The sequence below is a fragment of the Nannobrachium achirus genome, assembly GCF_963921795.1.
Source record: "Nannobrachium achirus genome assembly, chromosome: 4".
NCBI classification, from domain to species: Eukaryota; Metazoa; Chordata; class Actinopteri; order Myctophiformes; family Myctophidae; genus Nannobrachium; species Nannobrachium achirus.
The window spans coordinates 71,174,898-71,195,681 of record NC_137813.1 but is presented as its reverse complement, the minus strand read 5'-3'; the positions used below and the strand labels follow the sequence as shown (position 1 = coordinate 71,195,681).

Here is a 20,784-nt window from a genome sequence, read left to right as displayed (position 1 = left end):
AAATCAACACTGGTGTAATAAAGTATTCAATCAATCAATCAAATCCAGGTGGTCACATGCTGGCCCTCATTTATCACGGAACGACGTGCAAACTAGCGTAGACTTTACATCCCACGTGCGATGTGTCAAGCAATCGTATAGAGCCAAGCAGGGGTGTCACACCAAATCCTGGGCCCTGGGTACAAGGATTCACTGCGGGCCCCCCATGAATGTTCTTCATAGGAGGGAGGGGGTTTAACCCATTTAGACTGGGAATGCATTATTACACATTATTTTATGCTTTAACTATTGAATAATAGCAGATAGACAAGCTCGCAGCGCGGCACAGAGTGCCGCGCTGCGAGCTTGTAGATCTGCTATTTTGGAAAAAATCTTGAAAATTTGTGCAAGTCTTTGAATATTTCAAATCCTTCTATAAGGTTTTTTGAAAAACCCGTTTCCCATCTCAAAATATGTAGTTCCAGGAACCCTAACCCCCCCCGAAGCAAAATTTGAGTTATAAATGTTCGCTTAAAAGTTAAATTTTCAAGGATTTAGCAGAAATAGCAGATCTACAAGCTCGCAGCACTGCACTCAGTGCCGCGCTGTGAGCTTGTAGATCTGCTATTTTTCAATAGCTTAAGCATAAAATAATTAAGGCCCCTCCACCTTGGGAGTTTTTATTTTAGTTAATTTTTTAGATTATTTATTTACGAGCAAACCCTCACTGTTTCATAGGAATAGTACTTCTAGTTTATACTTCAGGTCGTTGTTGTTGGTGATGTCACCAATAATGCTGGTCCCTCATTGGCTGTTGATGGTGACGTCACCACGAATGCTGGTCCCTGATTGGCCACGGGCGTAAAAACAAACAGATACGCGACAGTTACGCCACCGAACACAGTACGTGCGAGTTTTAGTAACTACTCTTTGTGTGGGACTAAACTAATGTATGCTTCATTGCACGTCTGTGTCTCAAAGGGAACTAGACTGCACTCTGTCGAGGTGCCAACTTGTGCAAGTGCAAGTACTACTTTTTTGAGCGGTGGTAAACCGCTCCCTAGAGTGGCTGTGTGTGTGTGTGTGTGTCTGTAGCCCATTTTGGCAGCTATTTTTGCCATAGCATTGTGTGTGTGTGTGTCTGTAGCCTGTACATCCTAGACTTATATCCTAGTCTGAAGACGTTATGCAAGCACGACCACCGCTCACTTCACATTGGGTGTGATTTTTTTTAAATTTTTTGAGCGGTGGTAGACCGCTCCATAGCATGGCTGTGTGTGAGTGCCTGTAGCCTGTACAGGTCATGTTTTGCCATAGCATTGTGTGTGTGTCTGTAGCCTGTACATAGACTTAAATCCTAGTCTGAAGACGTTATGCAAGCACGACCACCGCTCACTTCACACTGGGTGTGATTTTTTTTATGAAGCAGTAACAAAATGGTGAGGTTTTATTATTCAGTGTCCAAGATCAAAAGATTATAACTAAAGTCACTCATCAAATAAACAAAGAGAATGTTGAAGTGTCAGAACCACTACTTTTCAATTCAAACTAAATAACAGAACAGTTACTTTATATCTATACTATAATTTTGCGAATGTCTGTCTGAGTGAGTGAGTGAGTGAGTGAGTGAGTGTCTGTCTGTCTGAAACAGCGTTTCTCCTCAGTGGCTGGAGCAATTGATCTGAAATTGCATCACCATTAGCATATGAACACACCTAACATAACTGTGAAGCCCGTTTGTCACTTTCACAAATCGTATGCTGTATATTAGCATTTTTATGGTGTATCTACTATCTATTCTGCATCTAGCTTGAGGCTAATCTATTCTGCATCTAGCATGAGGCAACATGTTTAACCAGCTGTCTGTGTGTGTGTGTGTGTGTGTGTGTGTGTGTGTGCAGGCAGGCGGGTGTGTGTGCAGGCGGGTGGGCGGGCGGGCTGGGGGGGGGGGGGGGGGGGGACAGTATCTCTGTAGCCATTAAACGAAACGGGTTTCTTACATTCATGCTCCTACATATTATCATGCAAGCACCAGTTAAAGTTACTTTCCATCCCTCATATACTGTGTGCACCCCATAACCCACACACTGCACATCATTTTGGAGCTCATATCTTTGAACGGGTAAGGGCTAGTTGAAGGGAAAAAAAAAGAAATTACCCATCAAATAAACAAGGAGAACGTTCAAGTGTATTCGAGCCATCCAGATATGTGTTGATCTGTGGGGTGTGGAGTTTCCTTGACACCCACCAAAATAACAGAACAGTTAGTTACTCATCAAATCTTATCCCTTAAATGACACTTTAAGGGATATAGTCTAATATAAGTCTAAAATAACTAATATAAGAAGGATATAAGTCCTTCGTTTTCTTCGTCTTCCAGTTTGTCTGTCTTCCCCTCCTGCTTGCTGAAAAGACCCTCGTCTGTCTGAGGAATGTCTTGCTTCTGTCCTGTCATCCTGTTGTCCAGTACTGTCTCCCGCCGTAACTCCTGGCTGAAAGGACCCCTCTCTGTCTGCAGACTATCGTCTTCATTTCTATCTTGCTTTTGTCCTGTTGTCCTGTTGTCCAGTGAAACTGGCGTAACGACTCCCTTCCGCAGTTCTGTTATGTAGAAAATTAGTTCTGCCTTGCTGCAATCTCCCAGTTCCTCCAGCCCCTTAGCGTGGAGCTCTCGTAGTTGTTGCTCCATGTCGCGTTGCTTGTTGTCCTTCGAGTGTGTGGAACCCATCGCTGCGTTCCACTTGCACACACAGCTGAGCTGAGCTACAGGTGATGGTGGTGACCGCAAGTACTACTTTTGGTGCTGTTCGGTGCAGTCTGTATGTGTGTACGTGTGTGGTTAAGTTGGCACTCTATCGAGGTGTCAACTTGCGCGTTGTTATTTATATTGGGTTGCACATGGTGGTGACGTCACCACCCAAGTGCTTGCACGCGCTACATTGGCGCAAGTAACAACAGATTTTCAGTTATATGAACAAGGCGGATATTTGTTGCAACCGAATGTCGCAGTATACCATGAGAAATGTCGCATCTTGACTGTCCATACAGGAAGTGTGGTCTGTCCGTACAGGAAGTGATGTCACGTGACATCACCTCATCAATGTCACTGTGACATCACAGGTGAACAATGTAACTGCAGCAGGCATGCATGCACACGTGCACACGTGCACACGCACGCGTCGTCATGAATTTAGAGGGCCACCACTTCAAAAATGCATATCATACCACTGTCTACAACCAACCAGATAATGGAGGTGTCTTACGTGGAGCTGCCCAGGATGAAGTTCTCCTGCTTCAGTTGACTCTCCATCCCTGGTGCCGGCATGGAGAACCGTCTGGACGCCTCCTGTGAACACCAGCAAACTAATTAGGAACTACTTAAATAAGCAAGTTGTCTCCGGCGGGGGGAAACCATGCATGTCCAAAAGCGTATTTTCCTATTGAGCGGTGGTAAACCGCTCCATAGAGTGGCTGTGCGTGTGTCTGTAGCCTTTTTCCTCAGCGTTTTGCCATAGCAAAATAGTGTACGTAGCATCATGTTTGTCTAGTGATGTCATATGTCGTATGTCTGTAGCCTTTTTCCTCAGCGTTTTGCCATAGCAAAACGTGTGTGTGTAGCATAGCCTGTACATCCTAGACTCAAATCCTAGTCTGAAGACGTTATGCAAGCACGACCACCGCTCACTTCACATTGGGTGTGATTTTTTATTAATTAGTGTGGCTGCCCAGCAGGGCCCAGCAGGGCCCAGCAGACTATAGTCCTGGGGAAACTTTATTCTGTTTCTAGAGTAACTAAACGTTTGACCCCTACTCCTCCCACAGTTTTCGCGCCACACACTCGTGTCATAATGTCAAATCGACCAGCTTCATCAGGAATTTGCAATTTGCATTTTTCTAAGAGAAAAGTGGTATTGTTTAATTGATATTAATTCATTAGTGAATTAATTTTCCCCACTGACTTTAATTAAAGTCAGTGGTTAATATTAACTTTTCCCAAATATGGAGATGACTGACATCATAGACCACATGAGACCATATTATGTCTAAATATGGGCATTCCCCCCTTAAACGGGAATCATACTTTAAGTATGATTCCCAGATGATGCCCTGTTAGGCCCTGTTAGAGTTTATAGATGCACTGTTAGGGTACTTATACTCATATATGGGGATTACAATGCACAAGATGCATTTGCTTACTGGTAAACAAACATAGCCCCCAAAATAATGGAAATTCACCTCCCAAAACTCAAAAATGATTTGAAACACAGGGCAACCACACTTGCAATTTCACAAATTGCTAATTTTCTAGTTAGTGTGGTTGCCAGGGCAACCACATTATTACTCTGGGGAATTTTGCAGTTTTTACAACTCTTAGTCTCATTGACTTGAATGGGAAACTCCATATATAGTGAGTAACTTTTAGGTATCTGACCTTTCCCATTGACTTTGAATGGGAAACACCATATATAGTAAGGTAACTTTTAGGTATCTGACCTTTCCCATTGACTTTGAATGGGAAACACCATAAATAGTAAGGTAACTCTTAGGTAACTGACCTTTCCAATTGACTTTGAATGGGAAACACCATATATAGTGATGTAAGAGTTATTTTTGTCATCATAATGACATCAGATAAAACCTTAAAATGAGTATATAACTATTTATTATTATTAGTTCATTTAGTTGTATCATATCATATCAATAGTTGTACTAGATTAGATGAATACTCTATGGCTAGGAAAAATGCGACTACAAGATGCATCAAATCCAAGTCCAAAGTGGATGAAGATTCTAGAGCAAGGAGAAAAGAATATATGAGAAAATATAAAGCTACAAGATGCATCAGCTCCATGTCCAAAGTAAATGAAGACTCTAAGGCAAGGAGAAATGAATATATGAGAAAATATAGAATTATCAATGTGGAGGCCCGCAAAATTGCACTGTACCAGAAGAAAGACGTCATGAGTGGATATGCAAAAATTGTCACGATACCCTACTGGCTGAAAGAATGCCAGCCTTAGCTGTCGCAAATAATTTAGAGTTATCACCTATCCCCCCAGAGCTGAGCAACCTGAATGTGCTAGAAAGACAACTATTAGCTTTGGCCATACCTTTTGCCAAGATTCTCACACTTCCTAAAGGAAAACAAGGAGCTGTACTTGGTGCTGTGGTGTGTGTGCCATCACAGGTACAAACCACAATAAACACTTTACCAAGAAGGCTAGACTCATCTGGATTGTACCAAATGAAACTAAAACGCCGTCTGCGGTTCATAGGCCATCATTTGTTTCACATTGTCAATATAAATAATGTTGTACTAGGCGCAAGGACACTCAAAGTGACTCACCCAGGTTACAAATACATCACAATCGATGATGATAACAATGTGGAAGGCCAGGTTGAAAACATGCCCACAGACGAAATCATGGACAATTGTAATAATGCCGAAATGATGGAAGTAACGGATTCTACTGAAGCTGTCAACACATTACAAGTAGTGGATCAAAATCCCCCCAGTGTTGAAGATGAGCAAGATGTGCTGAGACCTGGACATGGCCTAGACAGTTGCTTAGAGGCAGATGACATAGGACAAGAAATAATGACCTATGGAGAAGGCATATTTAGCATTGCCCCTGCTGAAGGAAACAAGCCTGTCAGCTACAAAACATGCCCTAACCTCGAAGCAAAAACCTTCCCTACTTTGTTTCCAACTGGAGCAAACATTGGATGTGAAGAGAAAAGTCCAATTGTCTCCAAGTCGTTATTTTAACACAAGACTTTTCAATGTTGACGGTCGTTTTGCTAGAGACCAAAGCTATTGCTTTTTTGCACATTTTGTCTCAGAGACACACATTGCAAAAAACAGTATCTCATTTCAGTTAAAAAAAGGAAAACCTTTAACCAAGGATGGTCGCAGGATCACCAACAAGATGTTGAAAGACAAGCATGAAGTCGATAGACTACTCAGAAACAAAGACACAACACGATTCATGTCACCAATTAGAGGGACTCCAGCTTACTGGCACAAGACGATGTTAGACTTATTTGCCATGGTCCGACAGTTAGGCCCACCAACCTTCTTTGTGACTGCAAGTGCTGCTGAGTTCAGATGGCCAGAGGTTATCATTGCAATAAAATCACAGCAAGGACAGATCGTGAATTTTGAAAAATTGGAATGGAATGAAAAATGTGACATTCTCAGAAGCAACGCAGTTACAACCATGCGAATGTTTGACAAGCTCAAATTCTATTAGGTTGTACTGCTGATTCCATAGTAAATTATACTGAGACGGAAACAGATATAATTGACAATATATTTCAAAGAGCATGTAAGACCTATATATTTAGTAATTCGGTCAAGAAAACCACATATAACAATACAGAACGTTTCAGTACCACAGTCTTACATATCCAAGAACATGACAATATATAATATTAACACCCAATGATTAGATAAGCTACACTTACAATTTATTTATTATGAACTCATAAAGAGGAAAGTAGGTTTTGTATTTATTTTTTATTTTATTTATTTACAGTTTTTCATTTTAATATTTTTTTTATAATTTATTTTATTTATTTACATTTTTTTATTTAAAATCTTTAAATTGATTTTTTATTTTTCAATCTCATAAGAAAATACAAATATAAGAACTTTTATTTAAATACCTTTTTTTAAGAACAGTCATTTTTATTTATGGCCACTTGACCATACACATACATTTTTTATTTTAATAGCTACAGTATTGTATTTATTAATTATTTTATTTAGTTATCACCATATATAGTGATGTAAGAGTAAGGTAACTTTTTAGGCAACCACACTCGCAATTTCCCAAATTGCAATTTCTCTAGTTATAAGACATTATGGTGAAAATCTCCAAGCTAATGAGCTTGTAGGCTGTCTGTTTTCACTACTTCTGTGTGTGACACTATGAAGCAGGGCATTAATTAGCAAAAATCTTTGATATGCAAGGTTTCTGACCAACAGCCGCAAAGTGAAAAAACAAACAAACCATAAAAAAAACACCAGTGTTGCTGTTTTTCAAAATGTATTACTGGGCATTTAGCATTTATGTCCTCAGTGTAATGTCTCTGATGTACCAGCAGGTGTCTCTCAAATCCTCCATCACCGCTTGACTTCTATAACCCTGTTTATCCACATGAACCCTACTCTGCCTGTTTTGATTGATTGAATAATTGAGAAGCATGTTTTCAAATATATATATTTACATTTGTTATGTCAACAAATTGATTAACACGTGTTTCATCGATTTGATGACAGTCACTCAACAGTGTCATGCAAAAAAAAAAATGTTCAACATAGCTCTGATCTGATATTTTAGCCCCCCAACATTAATATCAATTATATTATTGCATTATTGGATTTATTGGATATTGCTTTAACCCATTTAGGCCTAGAATTATTGAATGCTTTAACCAGTGAAAAATAGCAGATATACAAGCTCACAGCGCGGCACCGAGTGCCGCGCTGCGAGCTTGTAGATCTGCTATTTTTGAAAAAGTCATGAAAATGTGTGCAAATCTTTGAATATATGTATTTTCAAAGCGAACGTTTGTAACTCAAATTTTGCTTCTGGGTGGTCCCTGGAACTAAATATTTTGAGAGGGGGGTCCGTGGCCAAATACATATCATTTTGGGGGTCCTTCACATGAAAAGGTTTGAGGACCACTGACATAGTAGTCTCTCAAGAACAGACTAACTGAGCTCCAGTTAAGTGAAAAGGACCTTTTCTTTGACGATGGCTGGCCAGATTGCTGACATAGAAACATAGGTTTTTTCAAAAAATCTTAGAAGGATTCAAAAGACACTTAGAGAATCGGGTAAAAATTCAAATTTTCACGATTTTTCAAAAATAGCAGATCTACAAGCTCGCATTGCGGCACTCGGTGCTGCGCTGTGAGCTTGTATATCTGCTATTTTTGAAAAATCGTGAAAATTCGAATTTTTACCCGACATGGGTACATAGAGAGAAAGCAGAAAGCCTGCAGCACTCCAGTTTTTTAACAATTTACAGAGGAAAAGTTCACACATAGTCATTACCCATATCAGTAAAATACATCAGGGGTTTTCAAAGTGGGTGACGGGGCACCCTGGGGTGCCGCGACGGCAGTCCAGGGGTGCCGCGAGATCATTTGATAATACATGGAATTTATTTGGACACTTAAACTTGAAGTACAAAGTTATTTTCAGTCAGTTCTAACCAAAATGGCTATTATCTCAATGTTTTCCTCCCAACATAATCACTAAGATATCGTCACTGTCGGGCAGAAACCTTGTATCTCCAAGTTTCAAATGTGTACGTCTTTTGGTAAAGCAAAGCCCTGCTTCATCATTCAAGACTGTCGCACAAAACTAGTGAAAACAGCCGATCTACAAGCACACAACGCCTCGCGATGCGAGGCGTTGTGTGCTTGTAGATCGGCTGTTTTCACTAGGTTAGTACATTGTATCGATGATAAATACAAAACGAACGGTTTTGGACATACAAGGTTTCCACCCGACAATGGGGTGCCCTGAGACAAAAAAGTGTGGGAACCCCTGAAATACATATTCCCATTTTCTCCTGTACCCCCTGCAGTAACCCCATGTACCCCCATTTGAGAAACATTTGGATAAGCTATTCATGGGTTGCATTTGTAGTCCTACACCAGCCATTTTGAGGACCAACACAGGTGTTTTGATGAACGCAGAACGTGTTGGTCCTCAATATGGCCAGTTTAGGACTACAAATGCAATCCATGAATATTATACAACAGCAGTGCACTGAGTATCATTATCTAGCAGTGCAGTTAATGAGCATTACTGCACTGTCTCATCAAACAAAGAAATCAGCTGTGCTCGTTGAGAAGCTCCCCAACAGTTTTCATGTGAAGTTCAGGGACATAGTAGCTAAATGAGGCATAACATCTTGTACATGTTTTCTTTTTAAAGGGCAACAGTTGTATAATCGCAATATTACACTCGAGGGTCTGCCTTATCACGGTTATTTGCACTTCAGCCCTGCCTACGGAACGTGCAAATAACCGTGATAATGCACACCCTCTCGTGTAATATTGCTTAATTGTATTAACATGCTCTACCATACAGATTGTGTAAGTTATATTGTATTAACATACTCTACCATACATATTGCATAAGTTATATTGCATTAACATACTCTACCATACAGATTGTATAGGTTATATTGTATTAACATACTCTACCATACATATTGCACAAGTTATATTGCATTAACATACTCTACCATACAGATTGTATAGGTTATATTGTATTAACATACTCTACCATACATATTGCATAAGTTATATTGCATTAACATACTCTACCATACAGATTGTATAGGTTATATTGTATTAACATACTCTACCATACATATTGCATAAGTTATATTGCATTAACATACTCTACCATACAGATTGTATAGGTTATATTGTATTAACATACTCTACCATACAGATTGTATAAGTTATATTGCATTAACATACTCTACCATACAGATTGTATAAGTTATATTGTATTAACATACTCTACCATACAGATTGTATAAGTTATATTGTATTAACATACTCTACCATACAGATTGTATAAGTTATATTGTATTCACATAGTACCATACAGATTGGACACAATTACATTAAATTCATTTAAACAAGTGGTTAAGTGTGTCTTTGGGTTTTGAAAATACTGAAAAGTATTACCAAGATCTTGTGACTAAATAATAACTACATTGGATCCATTGGAATAGGTTATTTTTTTCTCTCTCTCTCAGTTTTGGACATACAGTAGGACAGGGGTCTTCAAAGCTTTCAGGCCAAGGACCCCTTAGTTGAGAGAGAGATGAAGCAGAGACCCCCACAACCTGTTTCCATATAGTTTCATCGTTTGGCAGCACGATCATCAGTGTATTTTGGATTCATGTCAATTTATGTTTTCAGATATTTAACCACTTGAACCATCAATACGTAATAAAGTTGACCTTTCACTCTGTACTCTGTACTTACTGTAGCCTGCTCTTTTTCCCCTCTGCACCAAACCTCTTTGCCGAAAATAGCAGATCTACAAGCTCACAACGCCTCGCGCTGGGAGGCGTTGTGAGCTTGTAGATCTGCGATTTTCGGCTAAAGTTCTCAGAATATGAACACTAGGGTTCAAATGGTTAATATAAAAAAAGAAGATAAAAAGGTTTCTATCACTCAAAGATTTGGAGGACCCCCTGTAGTGACTCTGAGGACCCCCTAGGGGTCCCGGACCCCCCGTTGAAGAGCCCTGCAGTGGGCGGTTTTCACCCTGCAGTGACAATATGCATTGTGTCTAAAGATGCCTTCATGATCTTATGCGGGCGGGGTGGAAGTGTGCGGTAATCGCATTTCCTGTGCACAGTGACTGCACCAAGCCTCAGCCTCACACAGCCTGTCTTCATTGTTCTGTACTGTGAAATGTCTGAAAGTATTGTTTCATAGTCCACCTTTTAGACCAGTGGTTTTCAACCTTTTCATGCCACGACCCCCCAAAAAAAATCATAGTTGAACCCCCATCCAATGTTTAATTTGTCATTTTAGAGTTATTAAAAAGTCCTTAAATTCTCACTTTAAAAATGTGCAGATACCCTCTCTACACTTAAACTTTATGTTGGTTTGTTTGCTGTTGAGTGAGAAAACAATGTTGCACATTAAGTTAATCATCTGGGGACCCCCCTGCTTTTGTGCGACGCAGTAGTATGATCATGATCAAGTAAGGCATTAAAAAAACATATTGTCACTGTCGGGCAGAAACCTCGCATCTCCCAAGTTTCACATTTGTATATTTGTTGGTAAATTAAAGCACTGCTTCATCATACAAGAATGTCGCACAAAAGTAGTGAAAACAGCCGATCTACAAGCACACAACGCTTGTAGATCGGCTGTTTTTCACTAGTTTAAATCATTTTAAAAACGATAAATACAAAACAAACTGTTTTGGACATACAAGTTTTCCACCCGACAAGGACCATGTTTGCCAGACCCAGGGGGTCGGCCTACATAAGGCTTTGTCGGTCTGTCGGTCCCTCTTTTCCTCAGTGTGCCTGTGTTTGCCTCTGACTGCTCATCTGCCCCTCCCTTCCCTTGCTCGGCTGATTGCCTTGAGTGCCGTCACCTGTACGGGACCAGCTGAGTTGAGTTGGCTGACGAGCTGCTGAGACTATAAATTCCTGTGTGTTCATGTGTTAGTTCAGTGCTGCAAAACATTTGCCCCACAGCCATACTAGTGAAAACAGCCCATCTACAAGCTCACAAACATTTCCAGCTGCTCAGCCTATAAAATCCTGTGTGTTCATGTGTTAGTTCAGTGCCATACTAGTCAAAACAGCCGATCTACAAGCTCACTACGCTTTGTTGCTGAGACTATAAAATCCTGTGTGTTCATGTGTTAGTTCAGTGCCATACTAGTGAAAACAGCCGATCTACAAGCTCACTACGCTTTGTTGCTGAGACTATAAAATCCTGTGTGTTCATGTGTTAGTTCAGTGCCATACTAGTTTTCATTGCGGGTCTGGCACAACCAGGTGACCTGGGCTGTGTCCGAAATGCGGAACACGTTCCCTACTCCCTAACCCTAAATGAGGGATCCAGATGTAGTGTACTACAGTAGTGAACAAATCAGCGCATTTCGGACACTACCCCGTCGCCATCTGGTTGCGTCATCGCTGTCGCACAGTTAAAACACTCTAGCGCTGGCTTTTGGAGCAATAAATAATGCGTGATTCCTAAACCCACCTAATAGCCGATCTACAAGCTCTCAACAGGGGGCGAAGCGACACGTTGTGAGCTTGTACATCAACTCCCCAATGTGGATTGGAAATAACATACCAACATGTTGCGTTGTTATTATGAGAAATAGGCCAAATATAATTATGTTTTTATTCATCACAATTCAATAAAATAATGTTAAAAAATGTATAGGCCTATATATATTTGTATTCATTCATTGGTGAATCAATGAATGAATAATGTTTATGCCACATTCATTTGTCTCACATGCAGACATACACCCATGTTTGTGATAAAATAGGTTATTCTTGCTAATTTAAATAACATTATTTTATCATGATTATTATCAGCTGTGGAAGGTTGGGAAGAAAAGATCGAAAAACAAAAGCCTCCAGCGTCTATTCTCGTATGTTTCATCATTAAATGATGAAAAGCAAATTTTGTTCTCTGGTGACAATGCTGTGGACAGTTGTTTTCTTTAGCCGGTGGTTCTGCTACGAGCGGTTCTGTTGCGTTTGCTCAGCAACAGGTGGCTACGCTACGCCTCCTGCCATGCAGAGACGAACCTGCAGTGTGCGTGTGCGCGTGCACACCGCATGTGCGTGCTCAAAGCGCGAGACAGCGGCCGTAGCGCAGTGCATTGTGGGGCGGCAGGGCTTGAATAGCGCTTGAATAGTGACCATCGAATCCTCACTACAAATCCAAATGCATTGTGGGATACTTCAGTACACTATATTAGGGTACAAAAATGCTCACTATACATTCGGACACTAGTTCAAAATGGCGGAGCCCCATTTTAGTACACTACATTAGTGAATAGGGTGGATTTCGGACACAGCCCTGGTCTAGTTTACCTTGAGAATATCCTGCATCTGCTTTAGGACTGCATGGACCTCTTCTTTCAGCAACCAGTTAAACTCCTCCTCCTGGAACGACACACAGTGGTGGAAGAACTGCAGTCAACATCTTACTCAAGACAATGGACAAAAGGTAATGGTGTCAAAATATACTTAAAGAAGCAAAAGCAAGAGTAGTCATTATGCAGAACAGGTTTGTTTATGGTTATATCTGAGTCATTGTTGCGACCGTCAGGTCGCAGTTACTATCAAAACCTCCACCGGCTGTCTGTCAGCCAGTCACGTCACGTCACACTTTTCATATCTCCGCCACCGTTGCCCCTATCCAAGCAAAACGTTGCACACACACTCCCTGGCTCTTTTCTCACATGGCCCTCTTCTAGCGCCACCATGAGTCATGTCATCAACATGGATCTGTCCCATTTGGCGCCACCATCAGGCCGATTTTTGCTAAACACATTTTTGGACACTGCTCCTACATATTTTGCCCTAAAATCACGCAAAGCAGTAGTACACAGTATGTCTGGAGTCATGTCATCAGAACCAATGGCACTTACAGGCCTATTTATGTCTACATGTGACCTGAAGGTCATATACCTTATATGGGCGTATCAGGTTTGTTTATGGTTATGTCCGAGACAGTGTGACGTGGCCATGGTCCTGCCCAGAGCCATTCACGGAGAGTCGCGTCCACTCCCAGCCAGGTCTTGTACATACACATCGTACATACACATCTATTGGTGAATAGTGACAATGTTTCTGACCCCGCATTTTCTGAACTCTCTAATACAAGGTCCTGCCTCTAAAAGGCCATGTCAGAGTGACGCTGTGCTGTCCAAAAGAGGTAAATAAACCATGTGAAAAGGATATTCTTCATGTGCTGGCTATGTTCTCATTTTTTCATGACATTAATGAGCCTGGTTTAAGCTGGAGCGTTGCAGGCTTTCTGCTTTGCTGCAGATGACTGCAACTTACAGATCATCTCTCTCTACCGCGTACTCATAAAATCCATTGTACCCAGCCTGGTTGCACACAATTCCATTCCTTTGCTCAACCCTGCTACCTGATAAAGTGAAAATGTCGGGGTGTAACACTCAAACTAATCGATTTGATTGAGTATTAAAGCAATATCCAATAAATCCAATAATGTAATAATATAATTGATAATAATGTATCCCTATGTTGGGCATGTCATAGGGAAACATTTAAAAATAATAATGGCCGTGGTCTGCCTGCATCAATATCCTCAGTCTATTTTTGATCATTCACAGCTTGGAAAATCATCTCCGCGCTGGCATTTGAAATTAGATGTATTTTGAGGGAGATTATATTCTGACTGCAATGCCAACATTAGGGAACGCTCTCTGGAGCCGTCACAGGGGCGTCAATTGGGTATGGCAGGGGTATGCAGCTGCCATACCCTGCGTCCAGGGGGGGAAATAAATCTCGCTATTTCGACAACACAACATTTCGACAACGGAGCGTCAGCAGGTTAGCTACAAACCCCACAGAGGTTAGGGTTAGGGTTTGAGTTAGGTTTGGTTGTCGAAAAGATGACATGTAGAAATAGCGACGCGCTCCCAAATAATGCATGCAGAGCAGAATTCCACTGACGCATTATCAATATTGAAAGAGAGCTTTTAAATGCTTTAATGTAGGGGTCCAGGGGGCTGACAGCTGATATAGTTAAAGGGGAAGACCACCAATTTTCAATATTGAAGTAACTATGTCATTAATATACCTTAGAGGAGTTGTGTGGAAATAGAAAAAAAGTTCTCCCCCTTCTGTGTTGCCTAGAACTGGAGGAATGATTTTGGGGTTTGTATTGTAAAGTACAATGTGTGATGTCATCAAGTTGTACTTTACAATACAAACCCCAAAATCAATCCTCCAGTTCTAGACAACAACACAGAAGGGGGGGAACTTTTTTCTATTTCCACACAACTCCTCTAAGGTATATTAATGACATAGTTCAATATTGAACATGGGTGGTCTTCCCCTTTAATATAGCATCAAAATCATGTTATCAATGTATATCAGGGGTAGGCAACCTTAGGCACAGGTGCCAACATTGGCACAGGGGAGGGTGATCACTGGCACACTGGCAGAAGTGTGAGATGTGGTCAATTAAATGAAGTCACATAATTTACAGCAAATTACATCCTGCACATACTTCTACATTTATTAAAACTCAGAACTCTGACTGGGGAGGGAGTTGGGGAGATACAGTAGGGGGGTTATTGCTCTTATTGAGTCTAATGACAGTTATAACAATGTCCTGCCAGTCAAACTATGTCAGAATGTTTGATGGCATGTCATTAGAATTTGCGATGACATGGCACACTGACTATCTGGAAATAAAAATATGGCACTTAATTTCAAAAAGGTTGCTGTCCCCTAATGTATATGTTCATGTTGGGTATTAAACAGTAGCGGTCCACAGCTGACTACATATACATTCCTATGAGTCCTATGAGAACCTCTGTTGTAACCACATCTTAAAGAAATCAATCCCTAAGCCCTTGCATACATAGAGAAACACTGCGTAGGCTTGTGTAGAAACACAAGCACAGCCACCAGGCAGGAAACCCCCTGGACTAAATCAAATTACAAGTTACACAAAAAGAAAGCTATGTGAAACTCTGCAAAGAATCATCCCCAAAGCAGAGCAAACTTTAGCGCTGTTTGGCCCCAAACAGAGCATACACAGTGGCAGAATATACCTGAGCAGTGTGACCGACACAAAACAAAGATAAGCCTTCATTATGTACAGACTAGACTCAGTGGACACAGTCTTGCAATACATCAGGGGTCTTAGACAGGAGACCAGGCGGGTCTCCAGGACTGACCAGCGATTTAGGCCTAGAATTATAGAATGCTTTAACTATTGAAAAATAGCAGATATCCAAACTCACAGCGCCCCGATCCTATAAGTGTCTTTTGAATCCTTCTAAGATCTTTTGAAAAACCCATGTTTCTATCTCAGCAATCTGGCCAGCCATCGTCAAAGAAAAGGTCCTTTTCACTTTAACTGGAGCTCAGTTAGTCTGTTCTTGAGAGACTACTATGTCAGTGGTTCTCAAACCTTTTCATGTGAAGGACCCCCAAAATGATATTTATTTTGCCACGGACCCGCATCTCAAAATATTTAGTTCCAGGGACCACCCAGAAGCAAAATTTCAGTTACAAACGTTCGCTTTGAAAATACATATATTCAAAGATTTGCACACATTTTCACGACTTTTTTCAAAAATAGCAGATCTACAAGCTCGCAGCGCGGCACTCGGTGCCGCGCTGTGAGCTTGTATATCTGCTATTTTTCACCGGTTAAAGCATTCAATAATTCTAGGTCTAAATGGGTTAAATTATTGTCTCAGGAACGCGACAAAAACAAACAAACCAAAAAAAAACTCCATGAATTCAAGGCTTTGTGGGATCTGTTATTGACAGAAAATAAGGTATTGGACATAGGATGTGAGATGTGAGAGATTAGGAAAATCTTTTGTACCGGCTGCCCTTAAGACACATAACGGACGCTTGAAAAGGTCTCCCTTCCAAACTTAGACTGACAGAACCATTGCTGTATTGACTTTGACCTCTAAGGAACTATTGCTGTATTGACTTTGACCTCTAAGGACCGTCCAGGAAGAGTGCTCATGTGCGTCTTGCGGTGACACGCTTCCTAGTTTCTTATTTTTTCGCACTGATTTTTGACATTGCACTATTAGGTTGTGTTGGTAGTTTCTGAGTATTTTTGCTTTATTTAACAATGACAGTGAGATACTTGTTTGCACTAACTAGCATTGACTGCTATGGTCTCTTTTGCAAGACACTTTATGTATACTTATATATTATTCGCCCCCTCTATTGATGCACCTTCTCTTTATTGGTACTGTACTGCTCTTGTCTTTGTTTTGTTTTTAGTTTTTTTCCCCTCTTATCTATCTTTTCTTACGTCTCTGTAACTTTGTAAATAACTGTTTACTGCTGTGCTTCTACTGGACAACTGAATTTCCCCCTTGGGATAATAAAGGTATCTATCTATCTATAGGAGGTTTCCACCCGACCGCGCTGGCTGGCTAAGCGTTGCCTACATGTAGGCTACTGGCAACTGTGCATATACTGTAGTACAGTAGTAGGTACTGTGCTAGCATGTATATTATCATTGTCACTGCTCTTTGTCAAGTGGGAGATAGAGAGAGAGGTCAGTGTTTTTACTGTGTTTGCATTATCAGTAGGGATGGTCCGATCAGGTTTTTTGGAACCGATCACAGAGCACCGATCACAAAAGTTTGATCGCCCGATCAATCACCGATCCGATCAAGTTATTATTTATATATTATTTATATTTTCTAAATGTTAATGTTTTAACTTTAATTAATTAATTCACTCATCATTCATTTATATATTTGCCTTATAGTTATTTACCAGCATTACTATGTATTTATTATCATAGCAGTAACTAATTATTCCTTCAGCACTGTGGAAATCAATACCCCAAAATGGCCTCAAGTGGGCATACTGAATGGCTGGTTGATCGGATGCACCGATCGGATCGGATCGGTGAATTTACCTTTTGATCTAAACCACCGATTATCGCCGATCACGCTTTGATCGGCCCGATCCGATCCATTGCCGATTGATCGGTAACATCTCTAATTATCAGCTGTGCATTGTTTACAGTCAGTGCATGTAATTGCTGTTATTTATTATAGACATCACTGTGGCCCTTAAAAACAAAGAGACAATAATATCCGGACAAATATTCTCCATTCTCTGCCTATTGGGTTTTGGTAATATTTCTGACCGCTTTTTGACCAGGGGTGTCAATTGAGTATGGCAGGGGTATGCAGCTGCCATATGGGGGGGGAATATAAAAGTTAATTTTAAATATAAATCCATGAATGTCTCTTTGTCTATCTGTTCTGGTCATTAAGTTGTTAAATTAGGCTAGAGTAAAATAACTACAAATGCAAAATTTTACAAAATGGTCACTTTACTTTTTATTATATTCTCCACACTTGTATTCTCCCCATCTTGACAAAATGGTATATTCCCAGGTTCCGCAGGTCAGCGCAGCCCAGGTGCAATTCATTATTGTTAATTGAGGGCCAGGCACGTTTACTAACATGCCAAGCTGCACTTGAACAACCGTTCCAGGCTGCCATATCCAGCCCAAGAAACCGTAGAAACTGGGGAAAAATAGAATGTTCTTCTTAAAATAAATGTATCATGCCTGTTGCGAAGATATGGCAACATGACTGGTGTCTTGCACGCGCGCCTTACACCAGTCATGTTGCCATACCTTAGCTTTTTCTGAACTGACACCACTGTTTTTGACTGGTATGGTATGGTGGTGACTGGTGACCCCTGGAAATGACCAATGACAAACAAACTCCCATATCTGCTGGTACAAATTTGCAAACACAGCAGCAAGATAAGTCCAACATCTCATTACTCCAACGGTGGTTAGGGACGGGTTAGGTTTAAACATAGTTTACTGAGGTTAGGGTTAAGGTCATGGTGTTAGCTTGTTGTTAGTATTAATCACTACTTCTCAACGTTGGGCTGTGACAAGTTGTAAGCTTGTAGATCAACTACTTCAGTAACTGCAAGGGCGCCTGCCCAAATCAGTCAGGCACGTGTGGCAATATGTTTTTTTTTCTTGTGAATGATGTCAGACTAAGGTTTTGTTTGCTTTTAGTTTTAGTTGAAGTTCAGGCGAAGTCCAGGATGTGGGGTTGTTTTTAAGGACGGGATAGTCGCCTGGCTGGTACCTGGGTGTCGCCTGGGACAGTGACCATAATCTGTTTTTAATATATCTAGGGGTTAATATATCTAGGGTTGCATTACCTCCCATAGGGATTCAATGCATTTTTTTTTTTGCTATCTGATTGTATTAAACAATGTCAAACTCACCAATAGTGCGTCTCTATGGAAAGATTGAATTATCCTATTTCTATCTGCAAAGTGTTTGTTTCATAAAAATCTGCAGTAAACATGTTACGAGCTACTTTCTGTCAAGAAATTAAATTCAGGTGATTCTCTCTCTCTCTCTCTCTCTCTCCCTCAAGTATTGGAGTTTGGAAGCGCTCGTTGTAAATCACTCGGCAGTCCTGTGTACCACCTGGTTCAAAATGTCACATAATGCAGTAGGCAACGGGACATGGCGTTATAGAAGACGAGCGCTTCCGAAGTTCAACACTTAGGAAAAATATCATGTCTGCAGGGATTTCCTTACAGAAAGCAACTCATAACATGTCTACGGTGGATTTCTCTGAAACAAACAACACTTTGCAGATAGAAAGAGGATTATTCAAGCTTTCCATAGAGCCGCAATATTAGTGAGCTTGACTCAGCAAGCACGAGGAGCCCCTAAGCTAAATACTATTTCAGTTTTGTAAACTGTCATGTCACAGTATGAAGTAATGTCTATTTTCATCACACTACACTACACATAGACAGACAGACAGACAGACAGACAGACAGACAGACAGACAGACAGACAGACAGACAGATAGATAGATAGATAGATAGATAGATACAATTTCTATAACATCTCTATACCAACAGAATATAAAGGAATTCTGGACTAAAGACAGACCAAATCATGTCTAACAATAACACATGTCTTAAATAAAAATAAATACCTACAGCTAGAGTAGAGAATGTAGTACAATAATGTCTATATTATCAGAGTTATCACAGACAGACAGCTTGACAGATAGACAGATCGATAGATACCGTAGATAGATAGATAGATAGCCTACTGTGTACATCTCAGACCAAAGCAGTCTGGACTAAATAACAACAGACCCCTTCAGATCAAATCATATCCCACAACAAAACATTTGGTCAGATCATAAGGATCCCAGACAATAACCAATCAAATGGGGGTCGTTATAACTAAAAAGGTTGGCAATCAAATGGGTCTATTATGCGCACTGTACAGGCCCAAGCAAGAAGTGCACCGACTAGACTACAGTTGCAGACAGACCGCAACTGCACCAACAGATCTATAAGCGACAGATCTCTAAGCTATCAGAGGTTGATGGCTTGTAGATCTGTTCCTTTTCTTGTCCATCGTAGCTATGCTATCACGGAGTGTGTCTTTATCAGAATGGTGCAGTGTTTAGCCTTCCTACCAGCACGGCTCTCTCCACTTGGCTGGCCGCTGACATCTTGGGCAGCTCGGATAACAGGGACCGCTGCGGGTTCAGCATCATCCGATCCGATCACACCACCAATGGCGATTATAGAGAATTTCGGTATTCGTATTTTGTTTTTTTGTGTAGCCGTTTTTGCCGTTTACCCGCACGCAACAGCAATCTGTCAGTGAGTGTGTACTGTCTGTCTGTCACACGCTCACAATTATTATTGTTAAAGCCTGTTGTCCCCGCCCACTTAATCCATGTGTGGGAGGTTCGGGCGTTGCTCATTGGATGTTTTGCTTGACGCTGAGCACCGCCCACTCGGCCTTATTTGGAGGGGGAACGGGGGAAGTTGGCTGCATCCGGTCCAGAAAAACCTAAACAGTCTGTCTGCATGTATGTGTGTGTGGGAAATGACCGGATGCAGTTAGGCGGGCTCTAGACCGGATCTGATCTGAACATCCATCCATCCATCCATCCATACATCCATCTACACATTATTGGGTTTAAATAAAGACCCTGTGCTTTTCCTATGCAAACTTCTGATTAAGAATTCATTCTATCAATCAATCGATCATGTATAATAGTCAAATTGAAGGCAAACAAGCCGACAAGTGTCACAATGTCGTGTTTTTATATTGACTTAAATATTTTATTAGGGCCCGAGCACCACACAGTGGTGTGAAGTTATGGGATTAGATCCATGCCTAAACTCGTAACTGTAAATAATGATTTCAAAACCTTGAAGGAGACTGTGAAATGTAATGTTTCTGAAAGTCCCTATTGTAATTGCAAAGATTATTATTAGGGCCTGAGCACACACAGTAGTGTGAGGACCCTATTGTAATCGCAATGTTTCTTCTTATTATTCTCCGCGAAGAATCGAATGCTGCTGCCCCTTGTAACGTGGGTACTAGAGCTGCGAGGGCCCGGTCATCGCTGCTTACAGCTTTAATTATTATTATTTTCCCGAAAGTAAATTGCGTTTTTGAGGCGCAAAACGTACTCCAAAAGTTGCAACTTTG

General features: G+C 40.8%; 1 protein-coding gene across 1 annotated transcript in view; it reads right to left on the bottom strand.

Annotated features, from left to right (window-relative positions):
• rogdi (rogdi atypical leucine zipper) overlaps positions 1-19,932 on the bottom strand; it is a 41,193-nt gene extending 21,261 nt beyond the window's left edge. The window contains exons 1-3 of the mRNA XM_080723762.1: positions 19,754-19,932; positions 12,606-12,677; positions 3,243-3,325 (exon numbers count right to left, since the gene is read on the bottom strand). Coding sequence (XP_080579888.1) covers positions 3,243-3,325; positions 12,606-12,677; positions 19,754-19,834 — 236 coding nt within the window. The 5' untranslated portion in view covers positions 19,835-19,932. The remainder of the gene's footprint in view (positions 1-3,242; positions 3,326-12,605; positions 12,678-19,753) is intronic.
• Between the last annotated feature and the right edge of the window lie 852 nt (positions 19,933-20,784).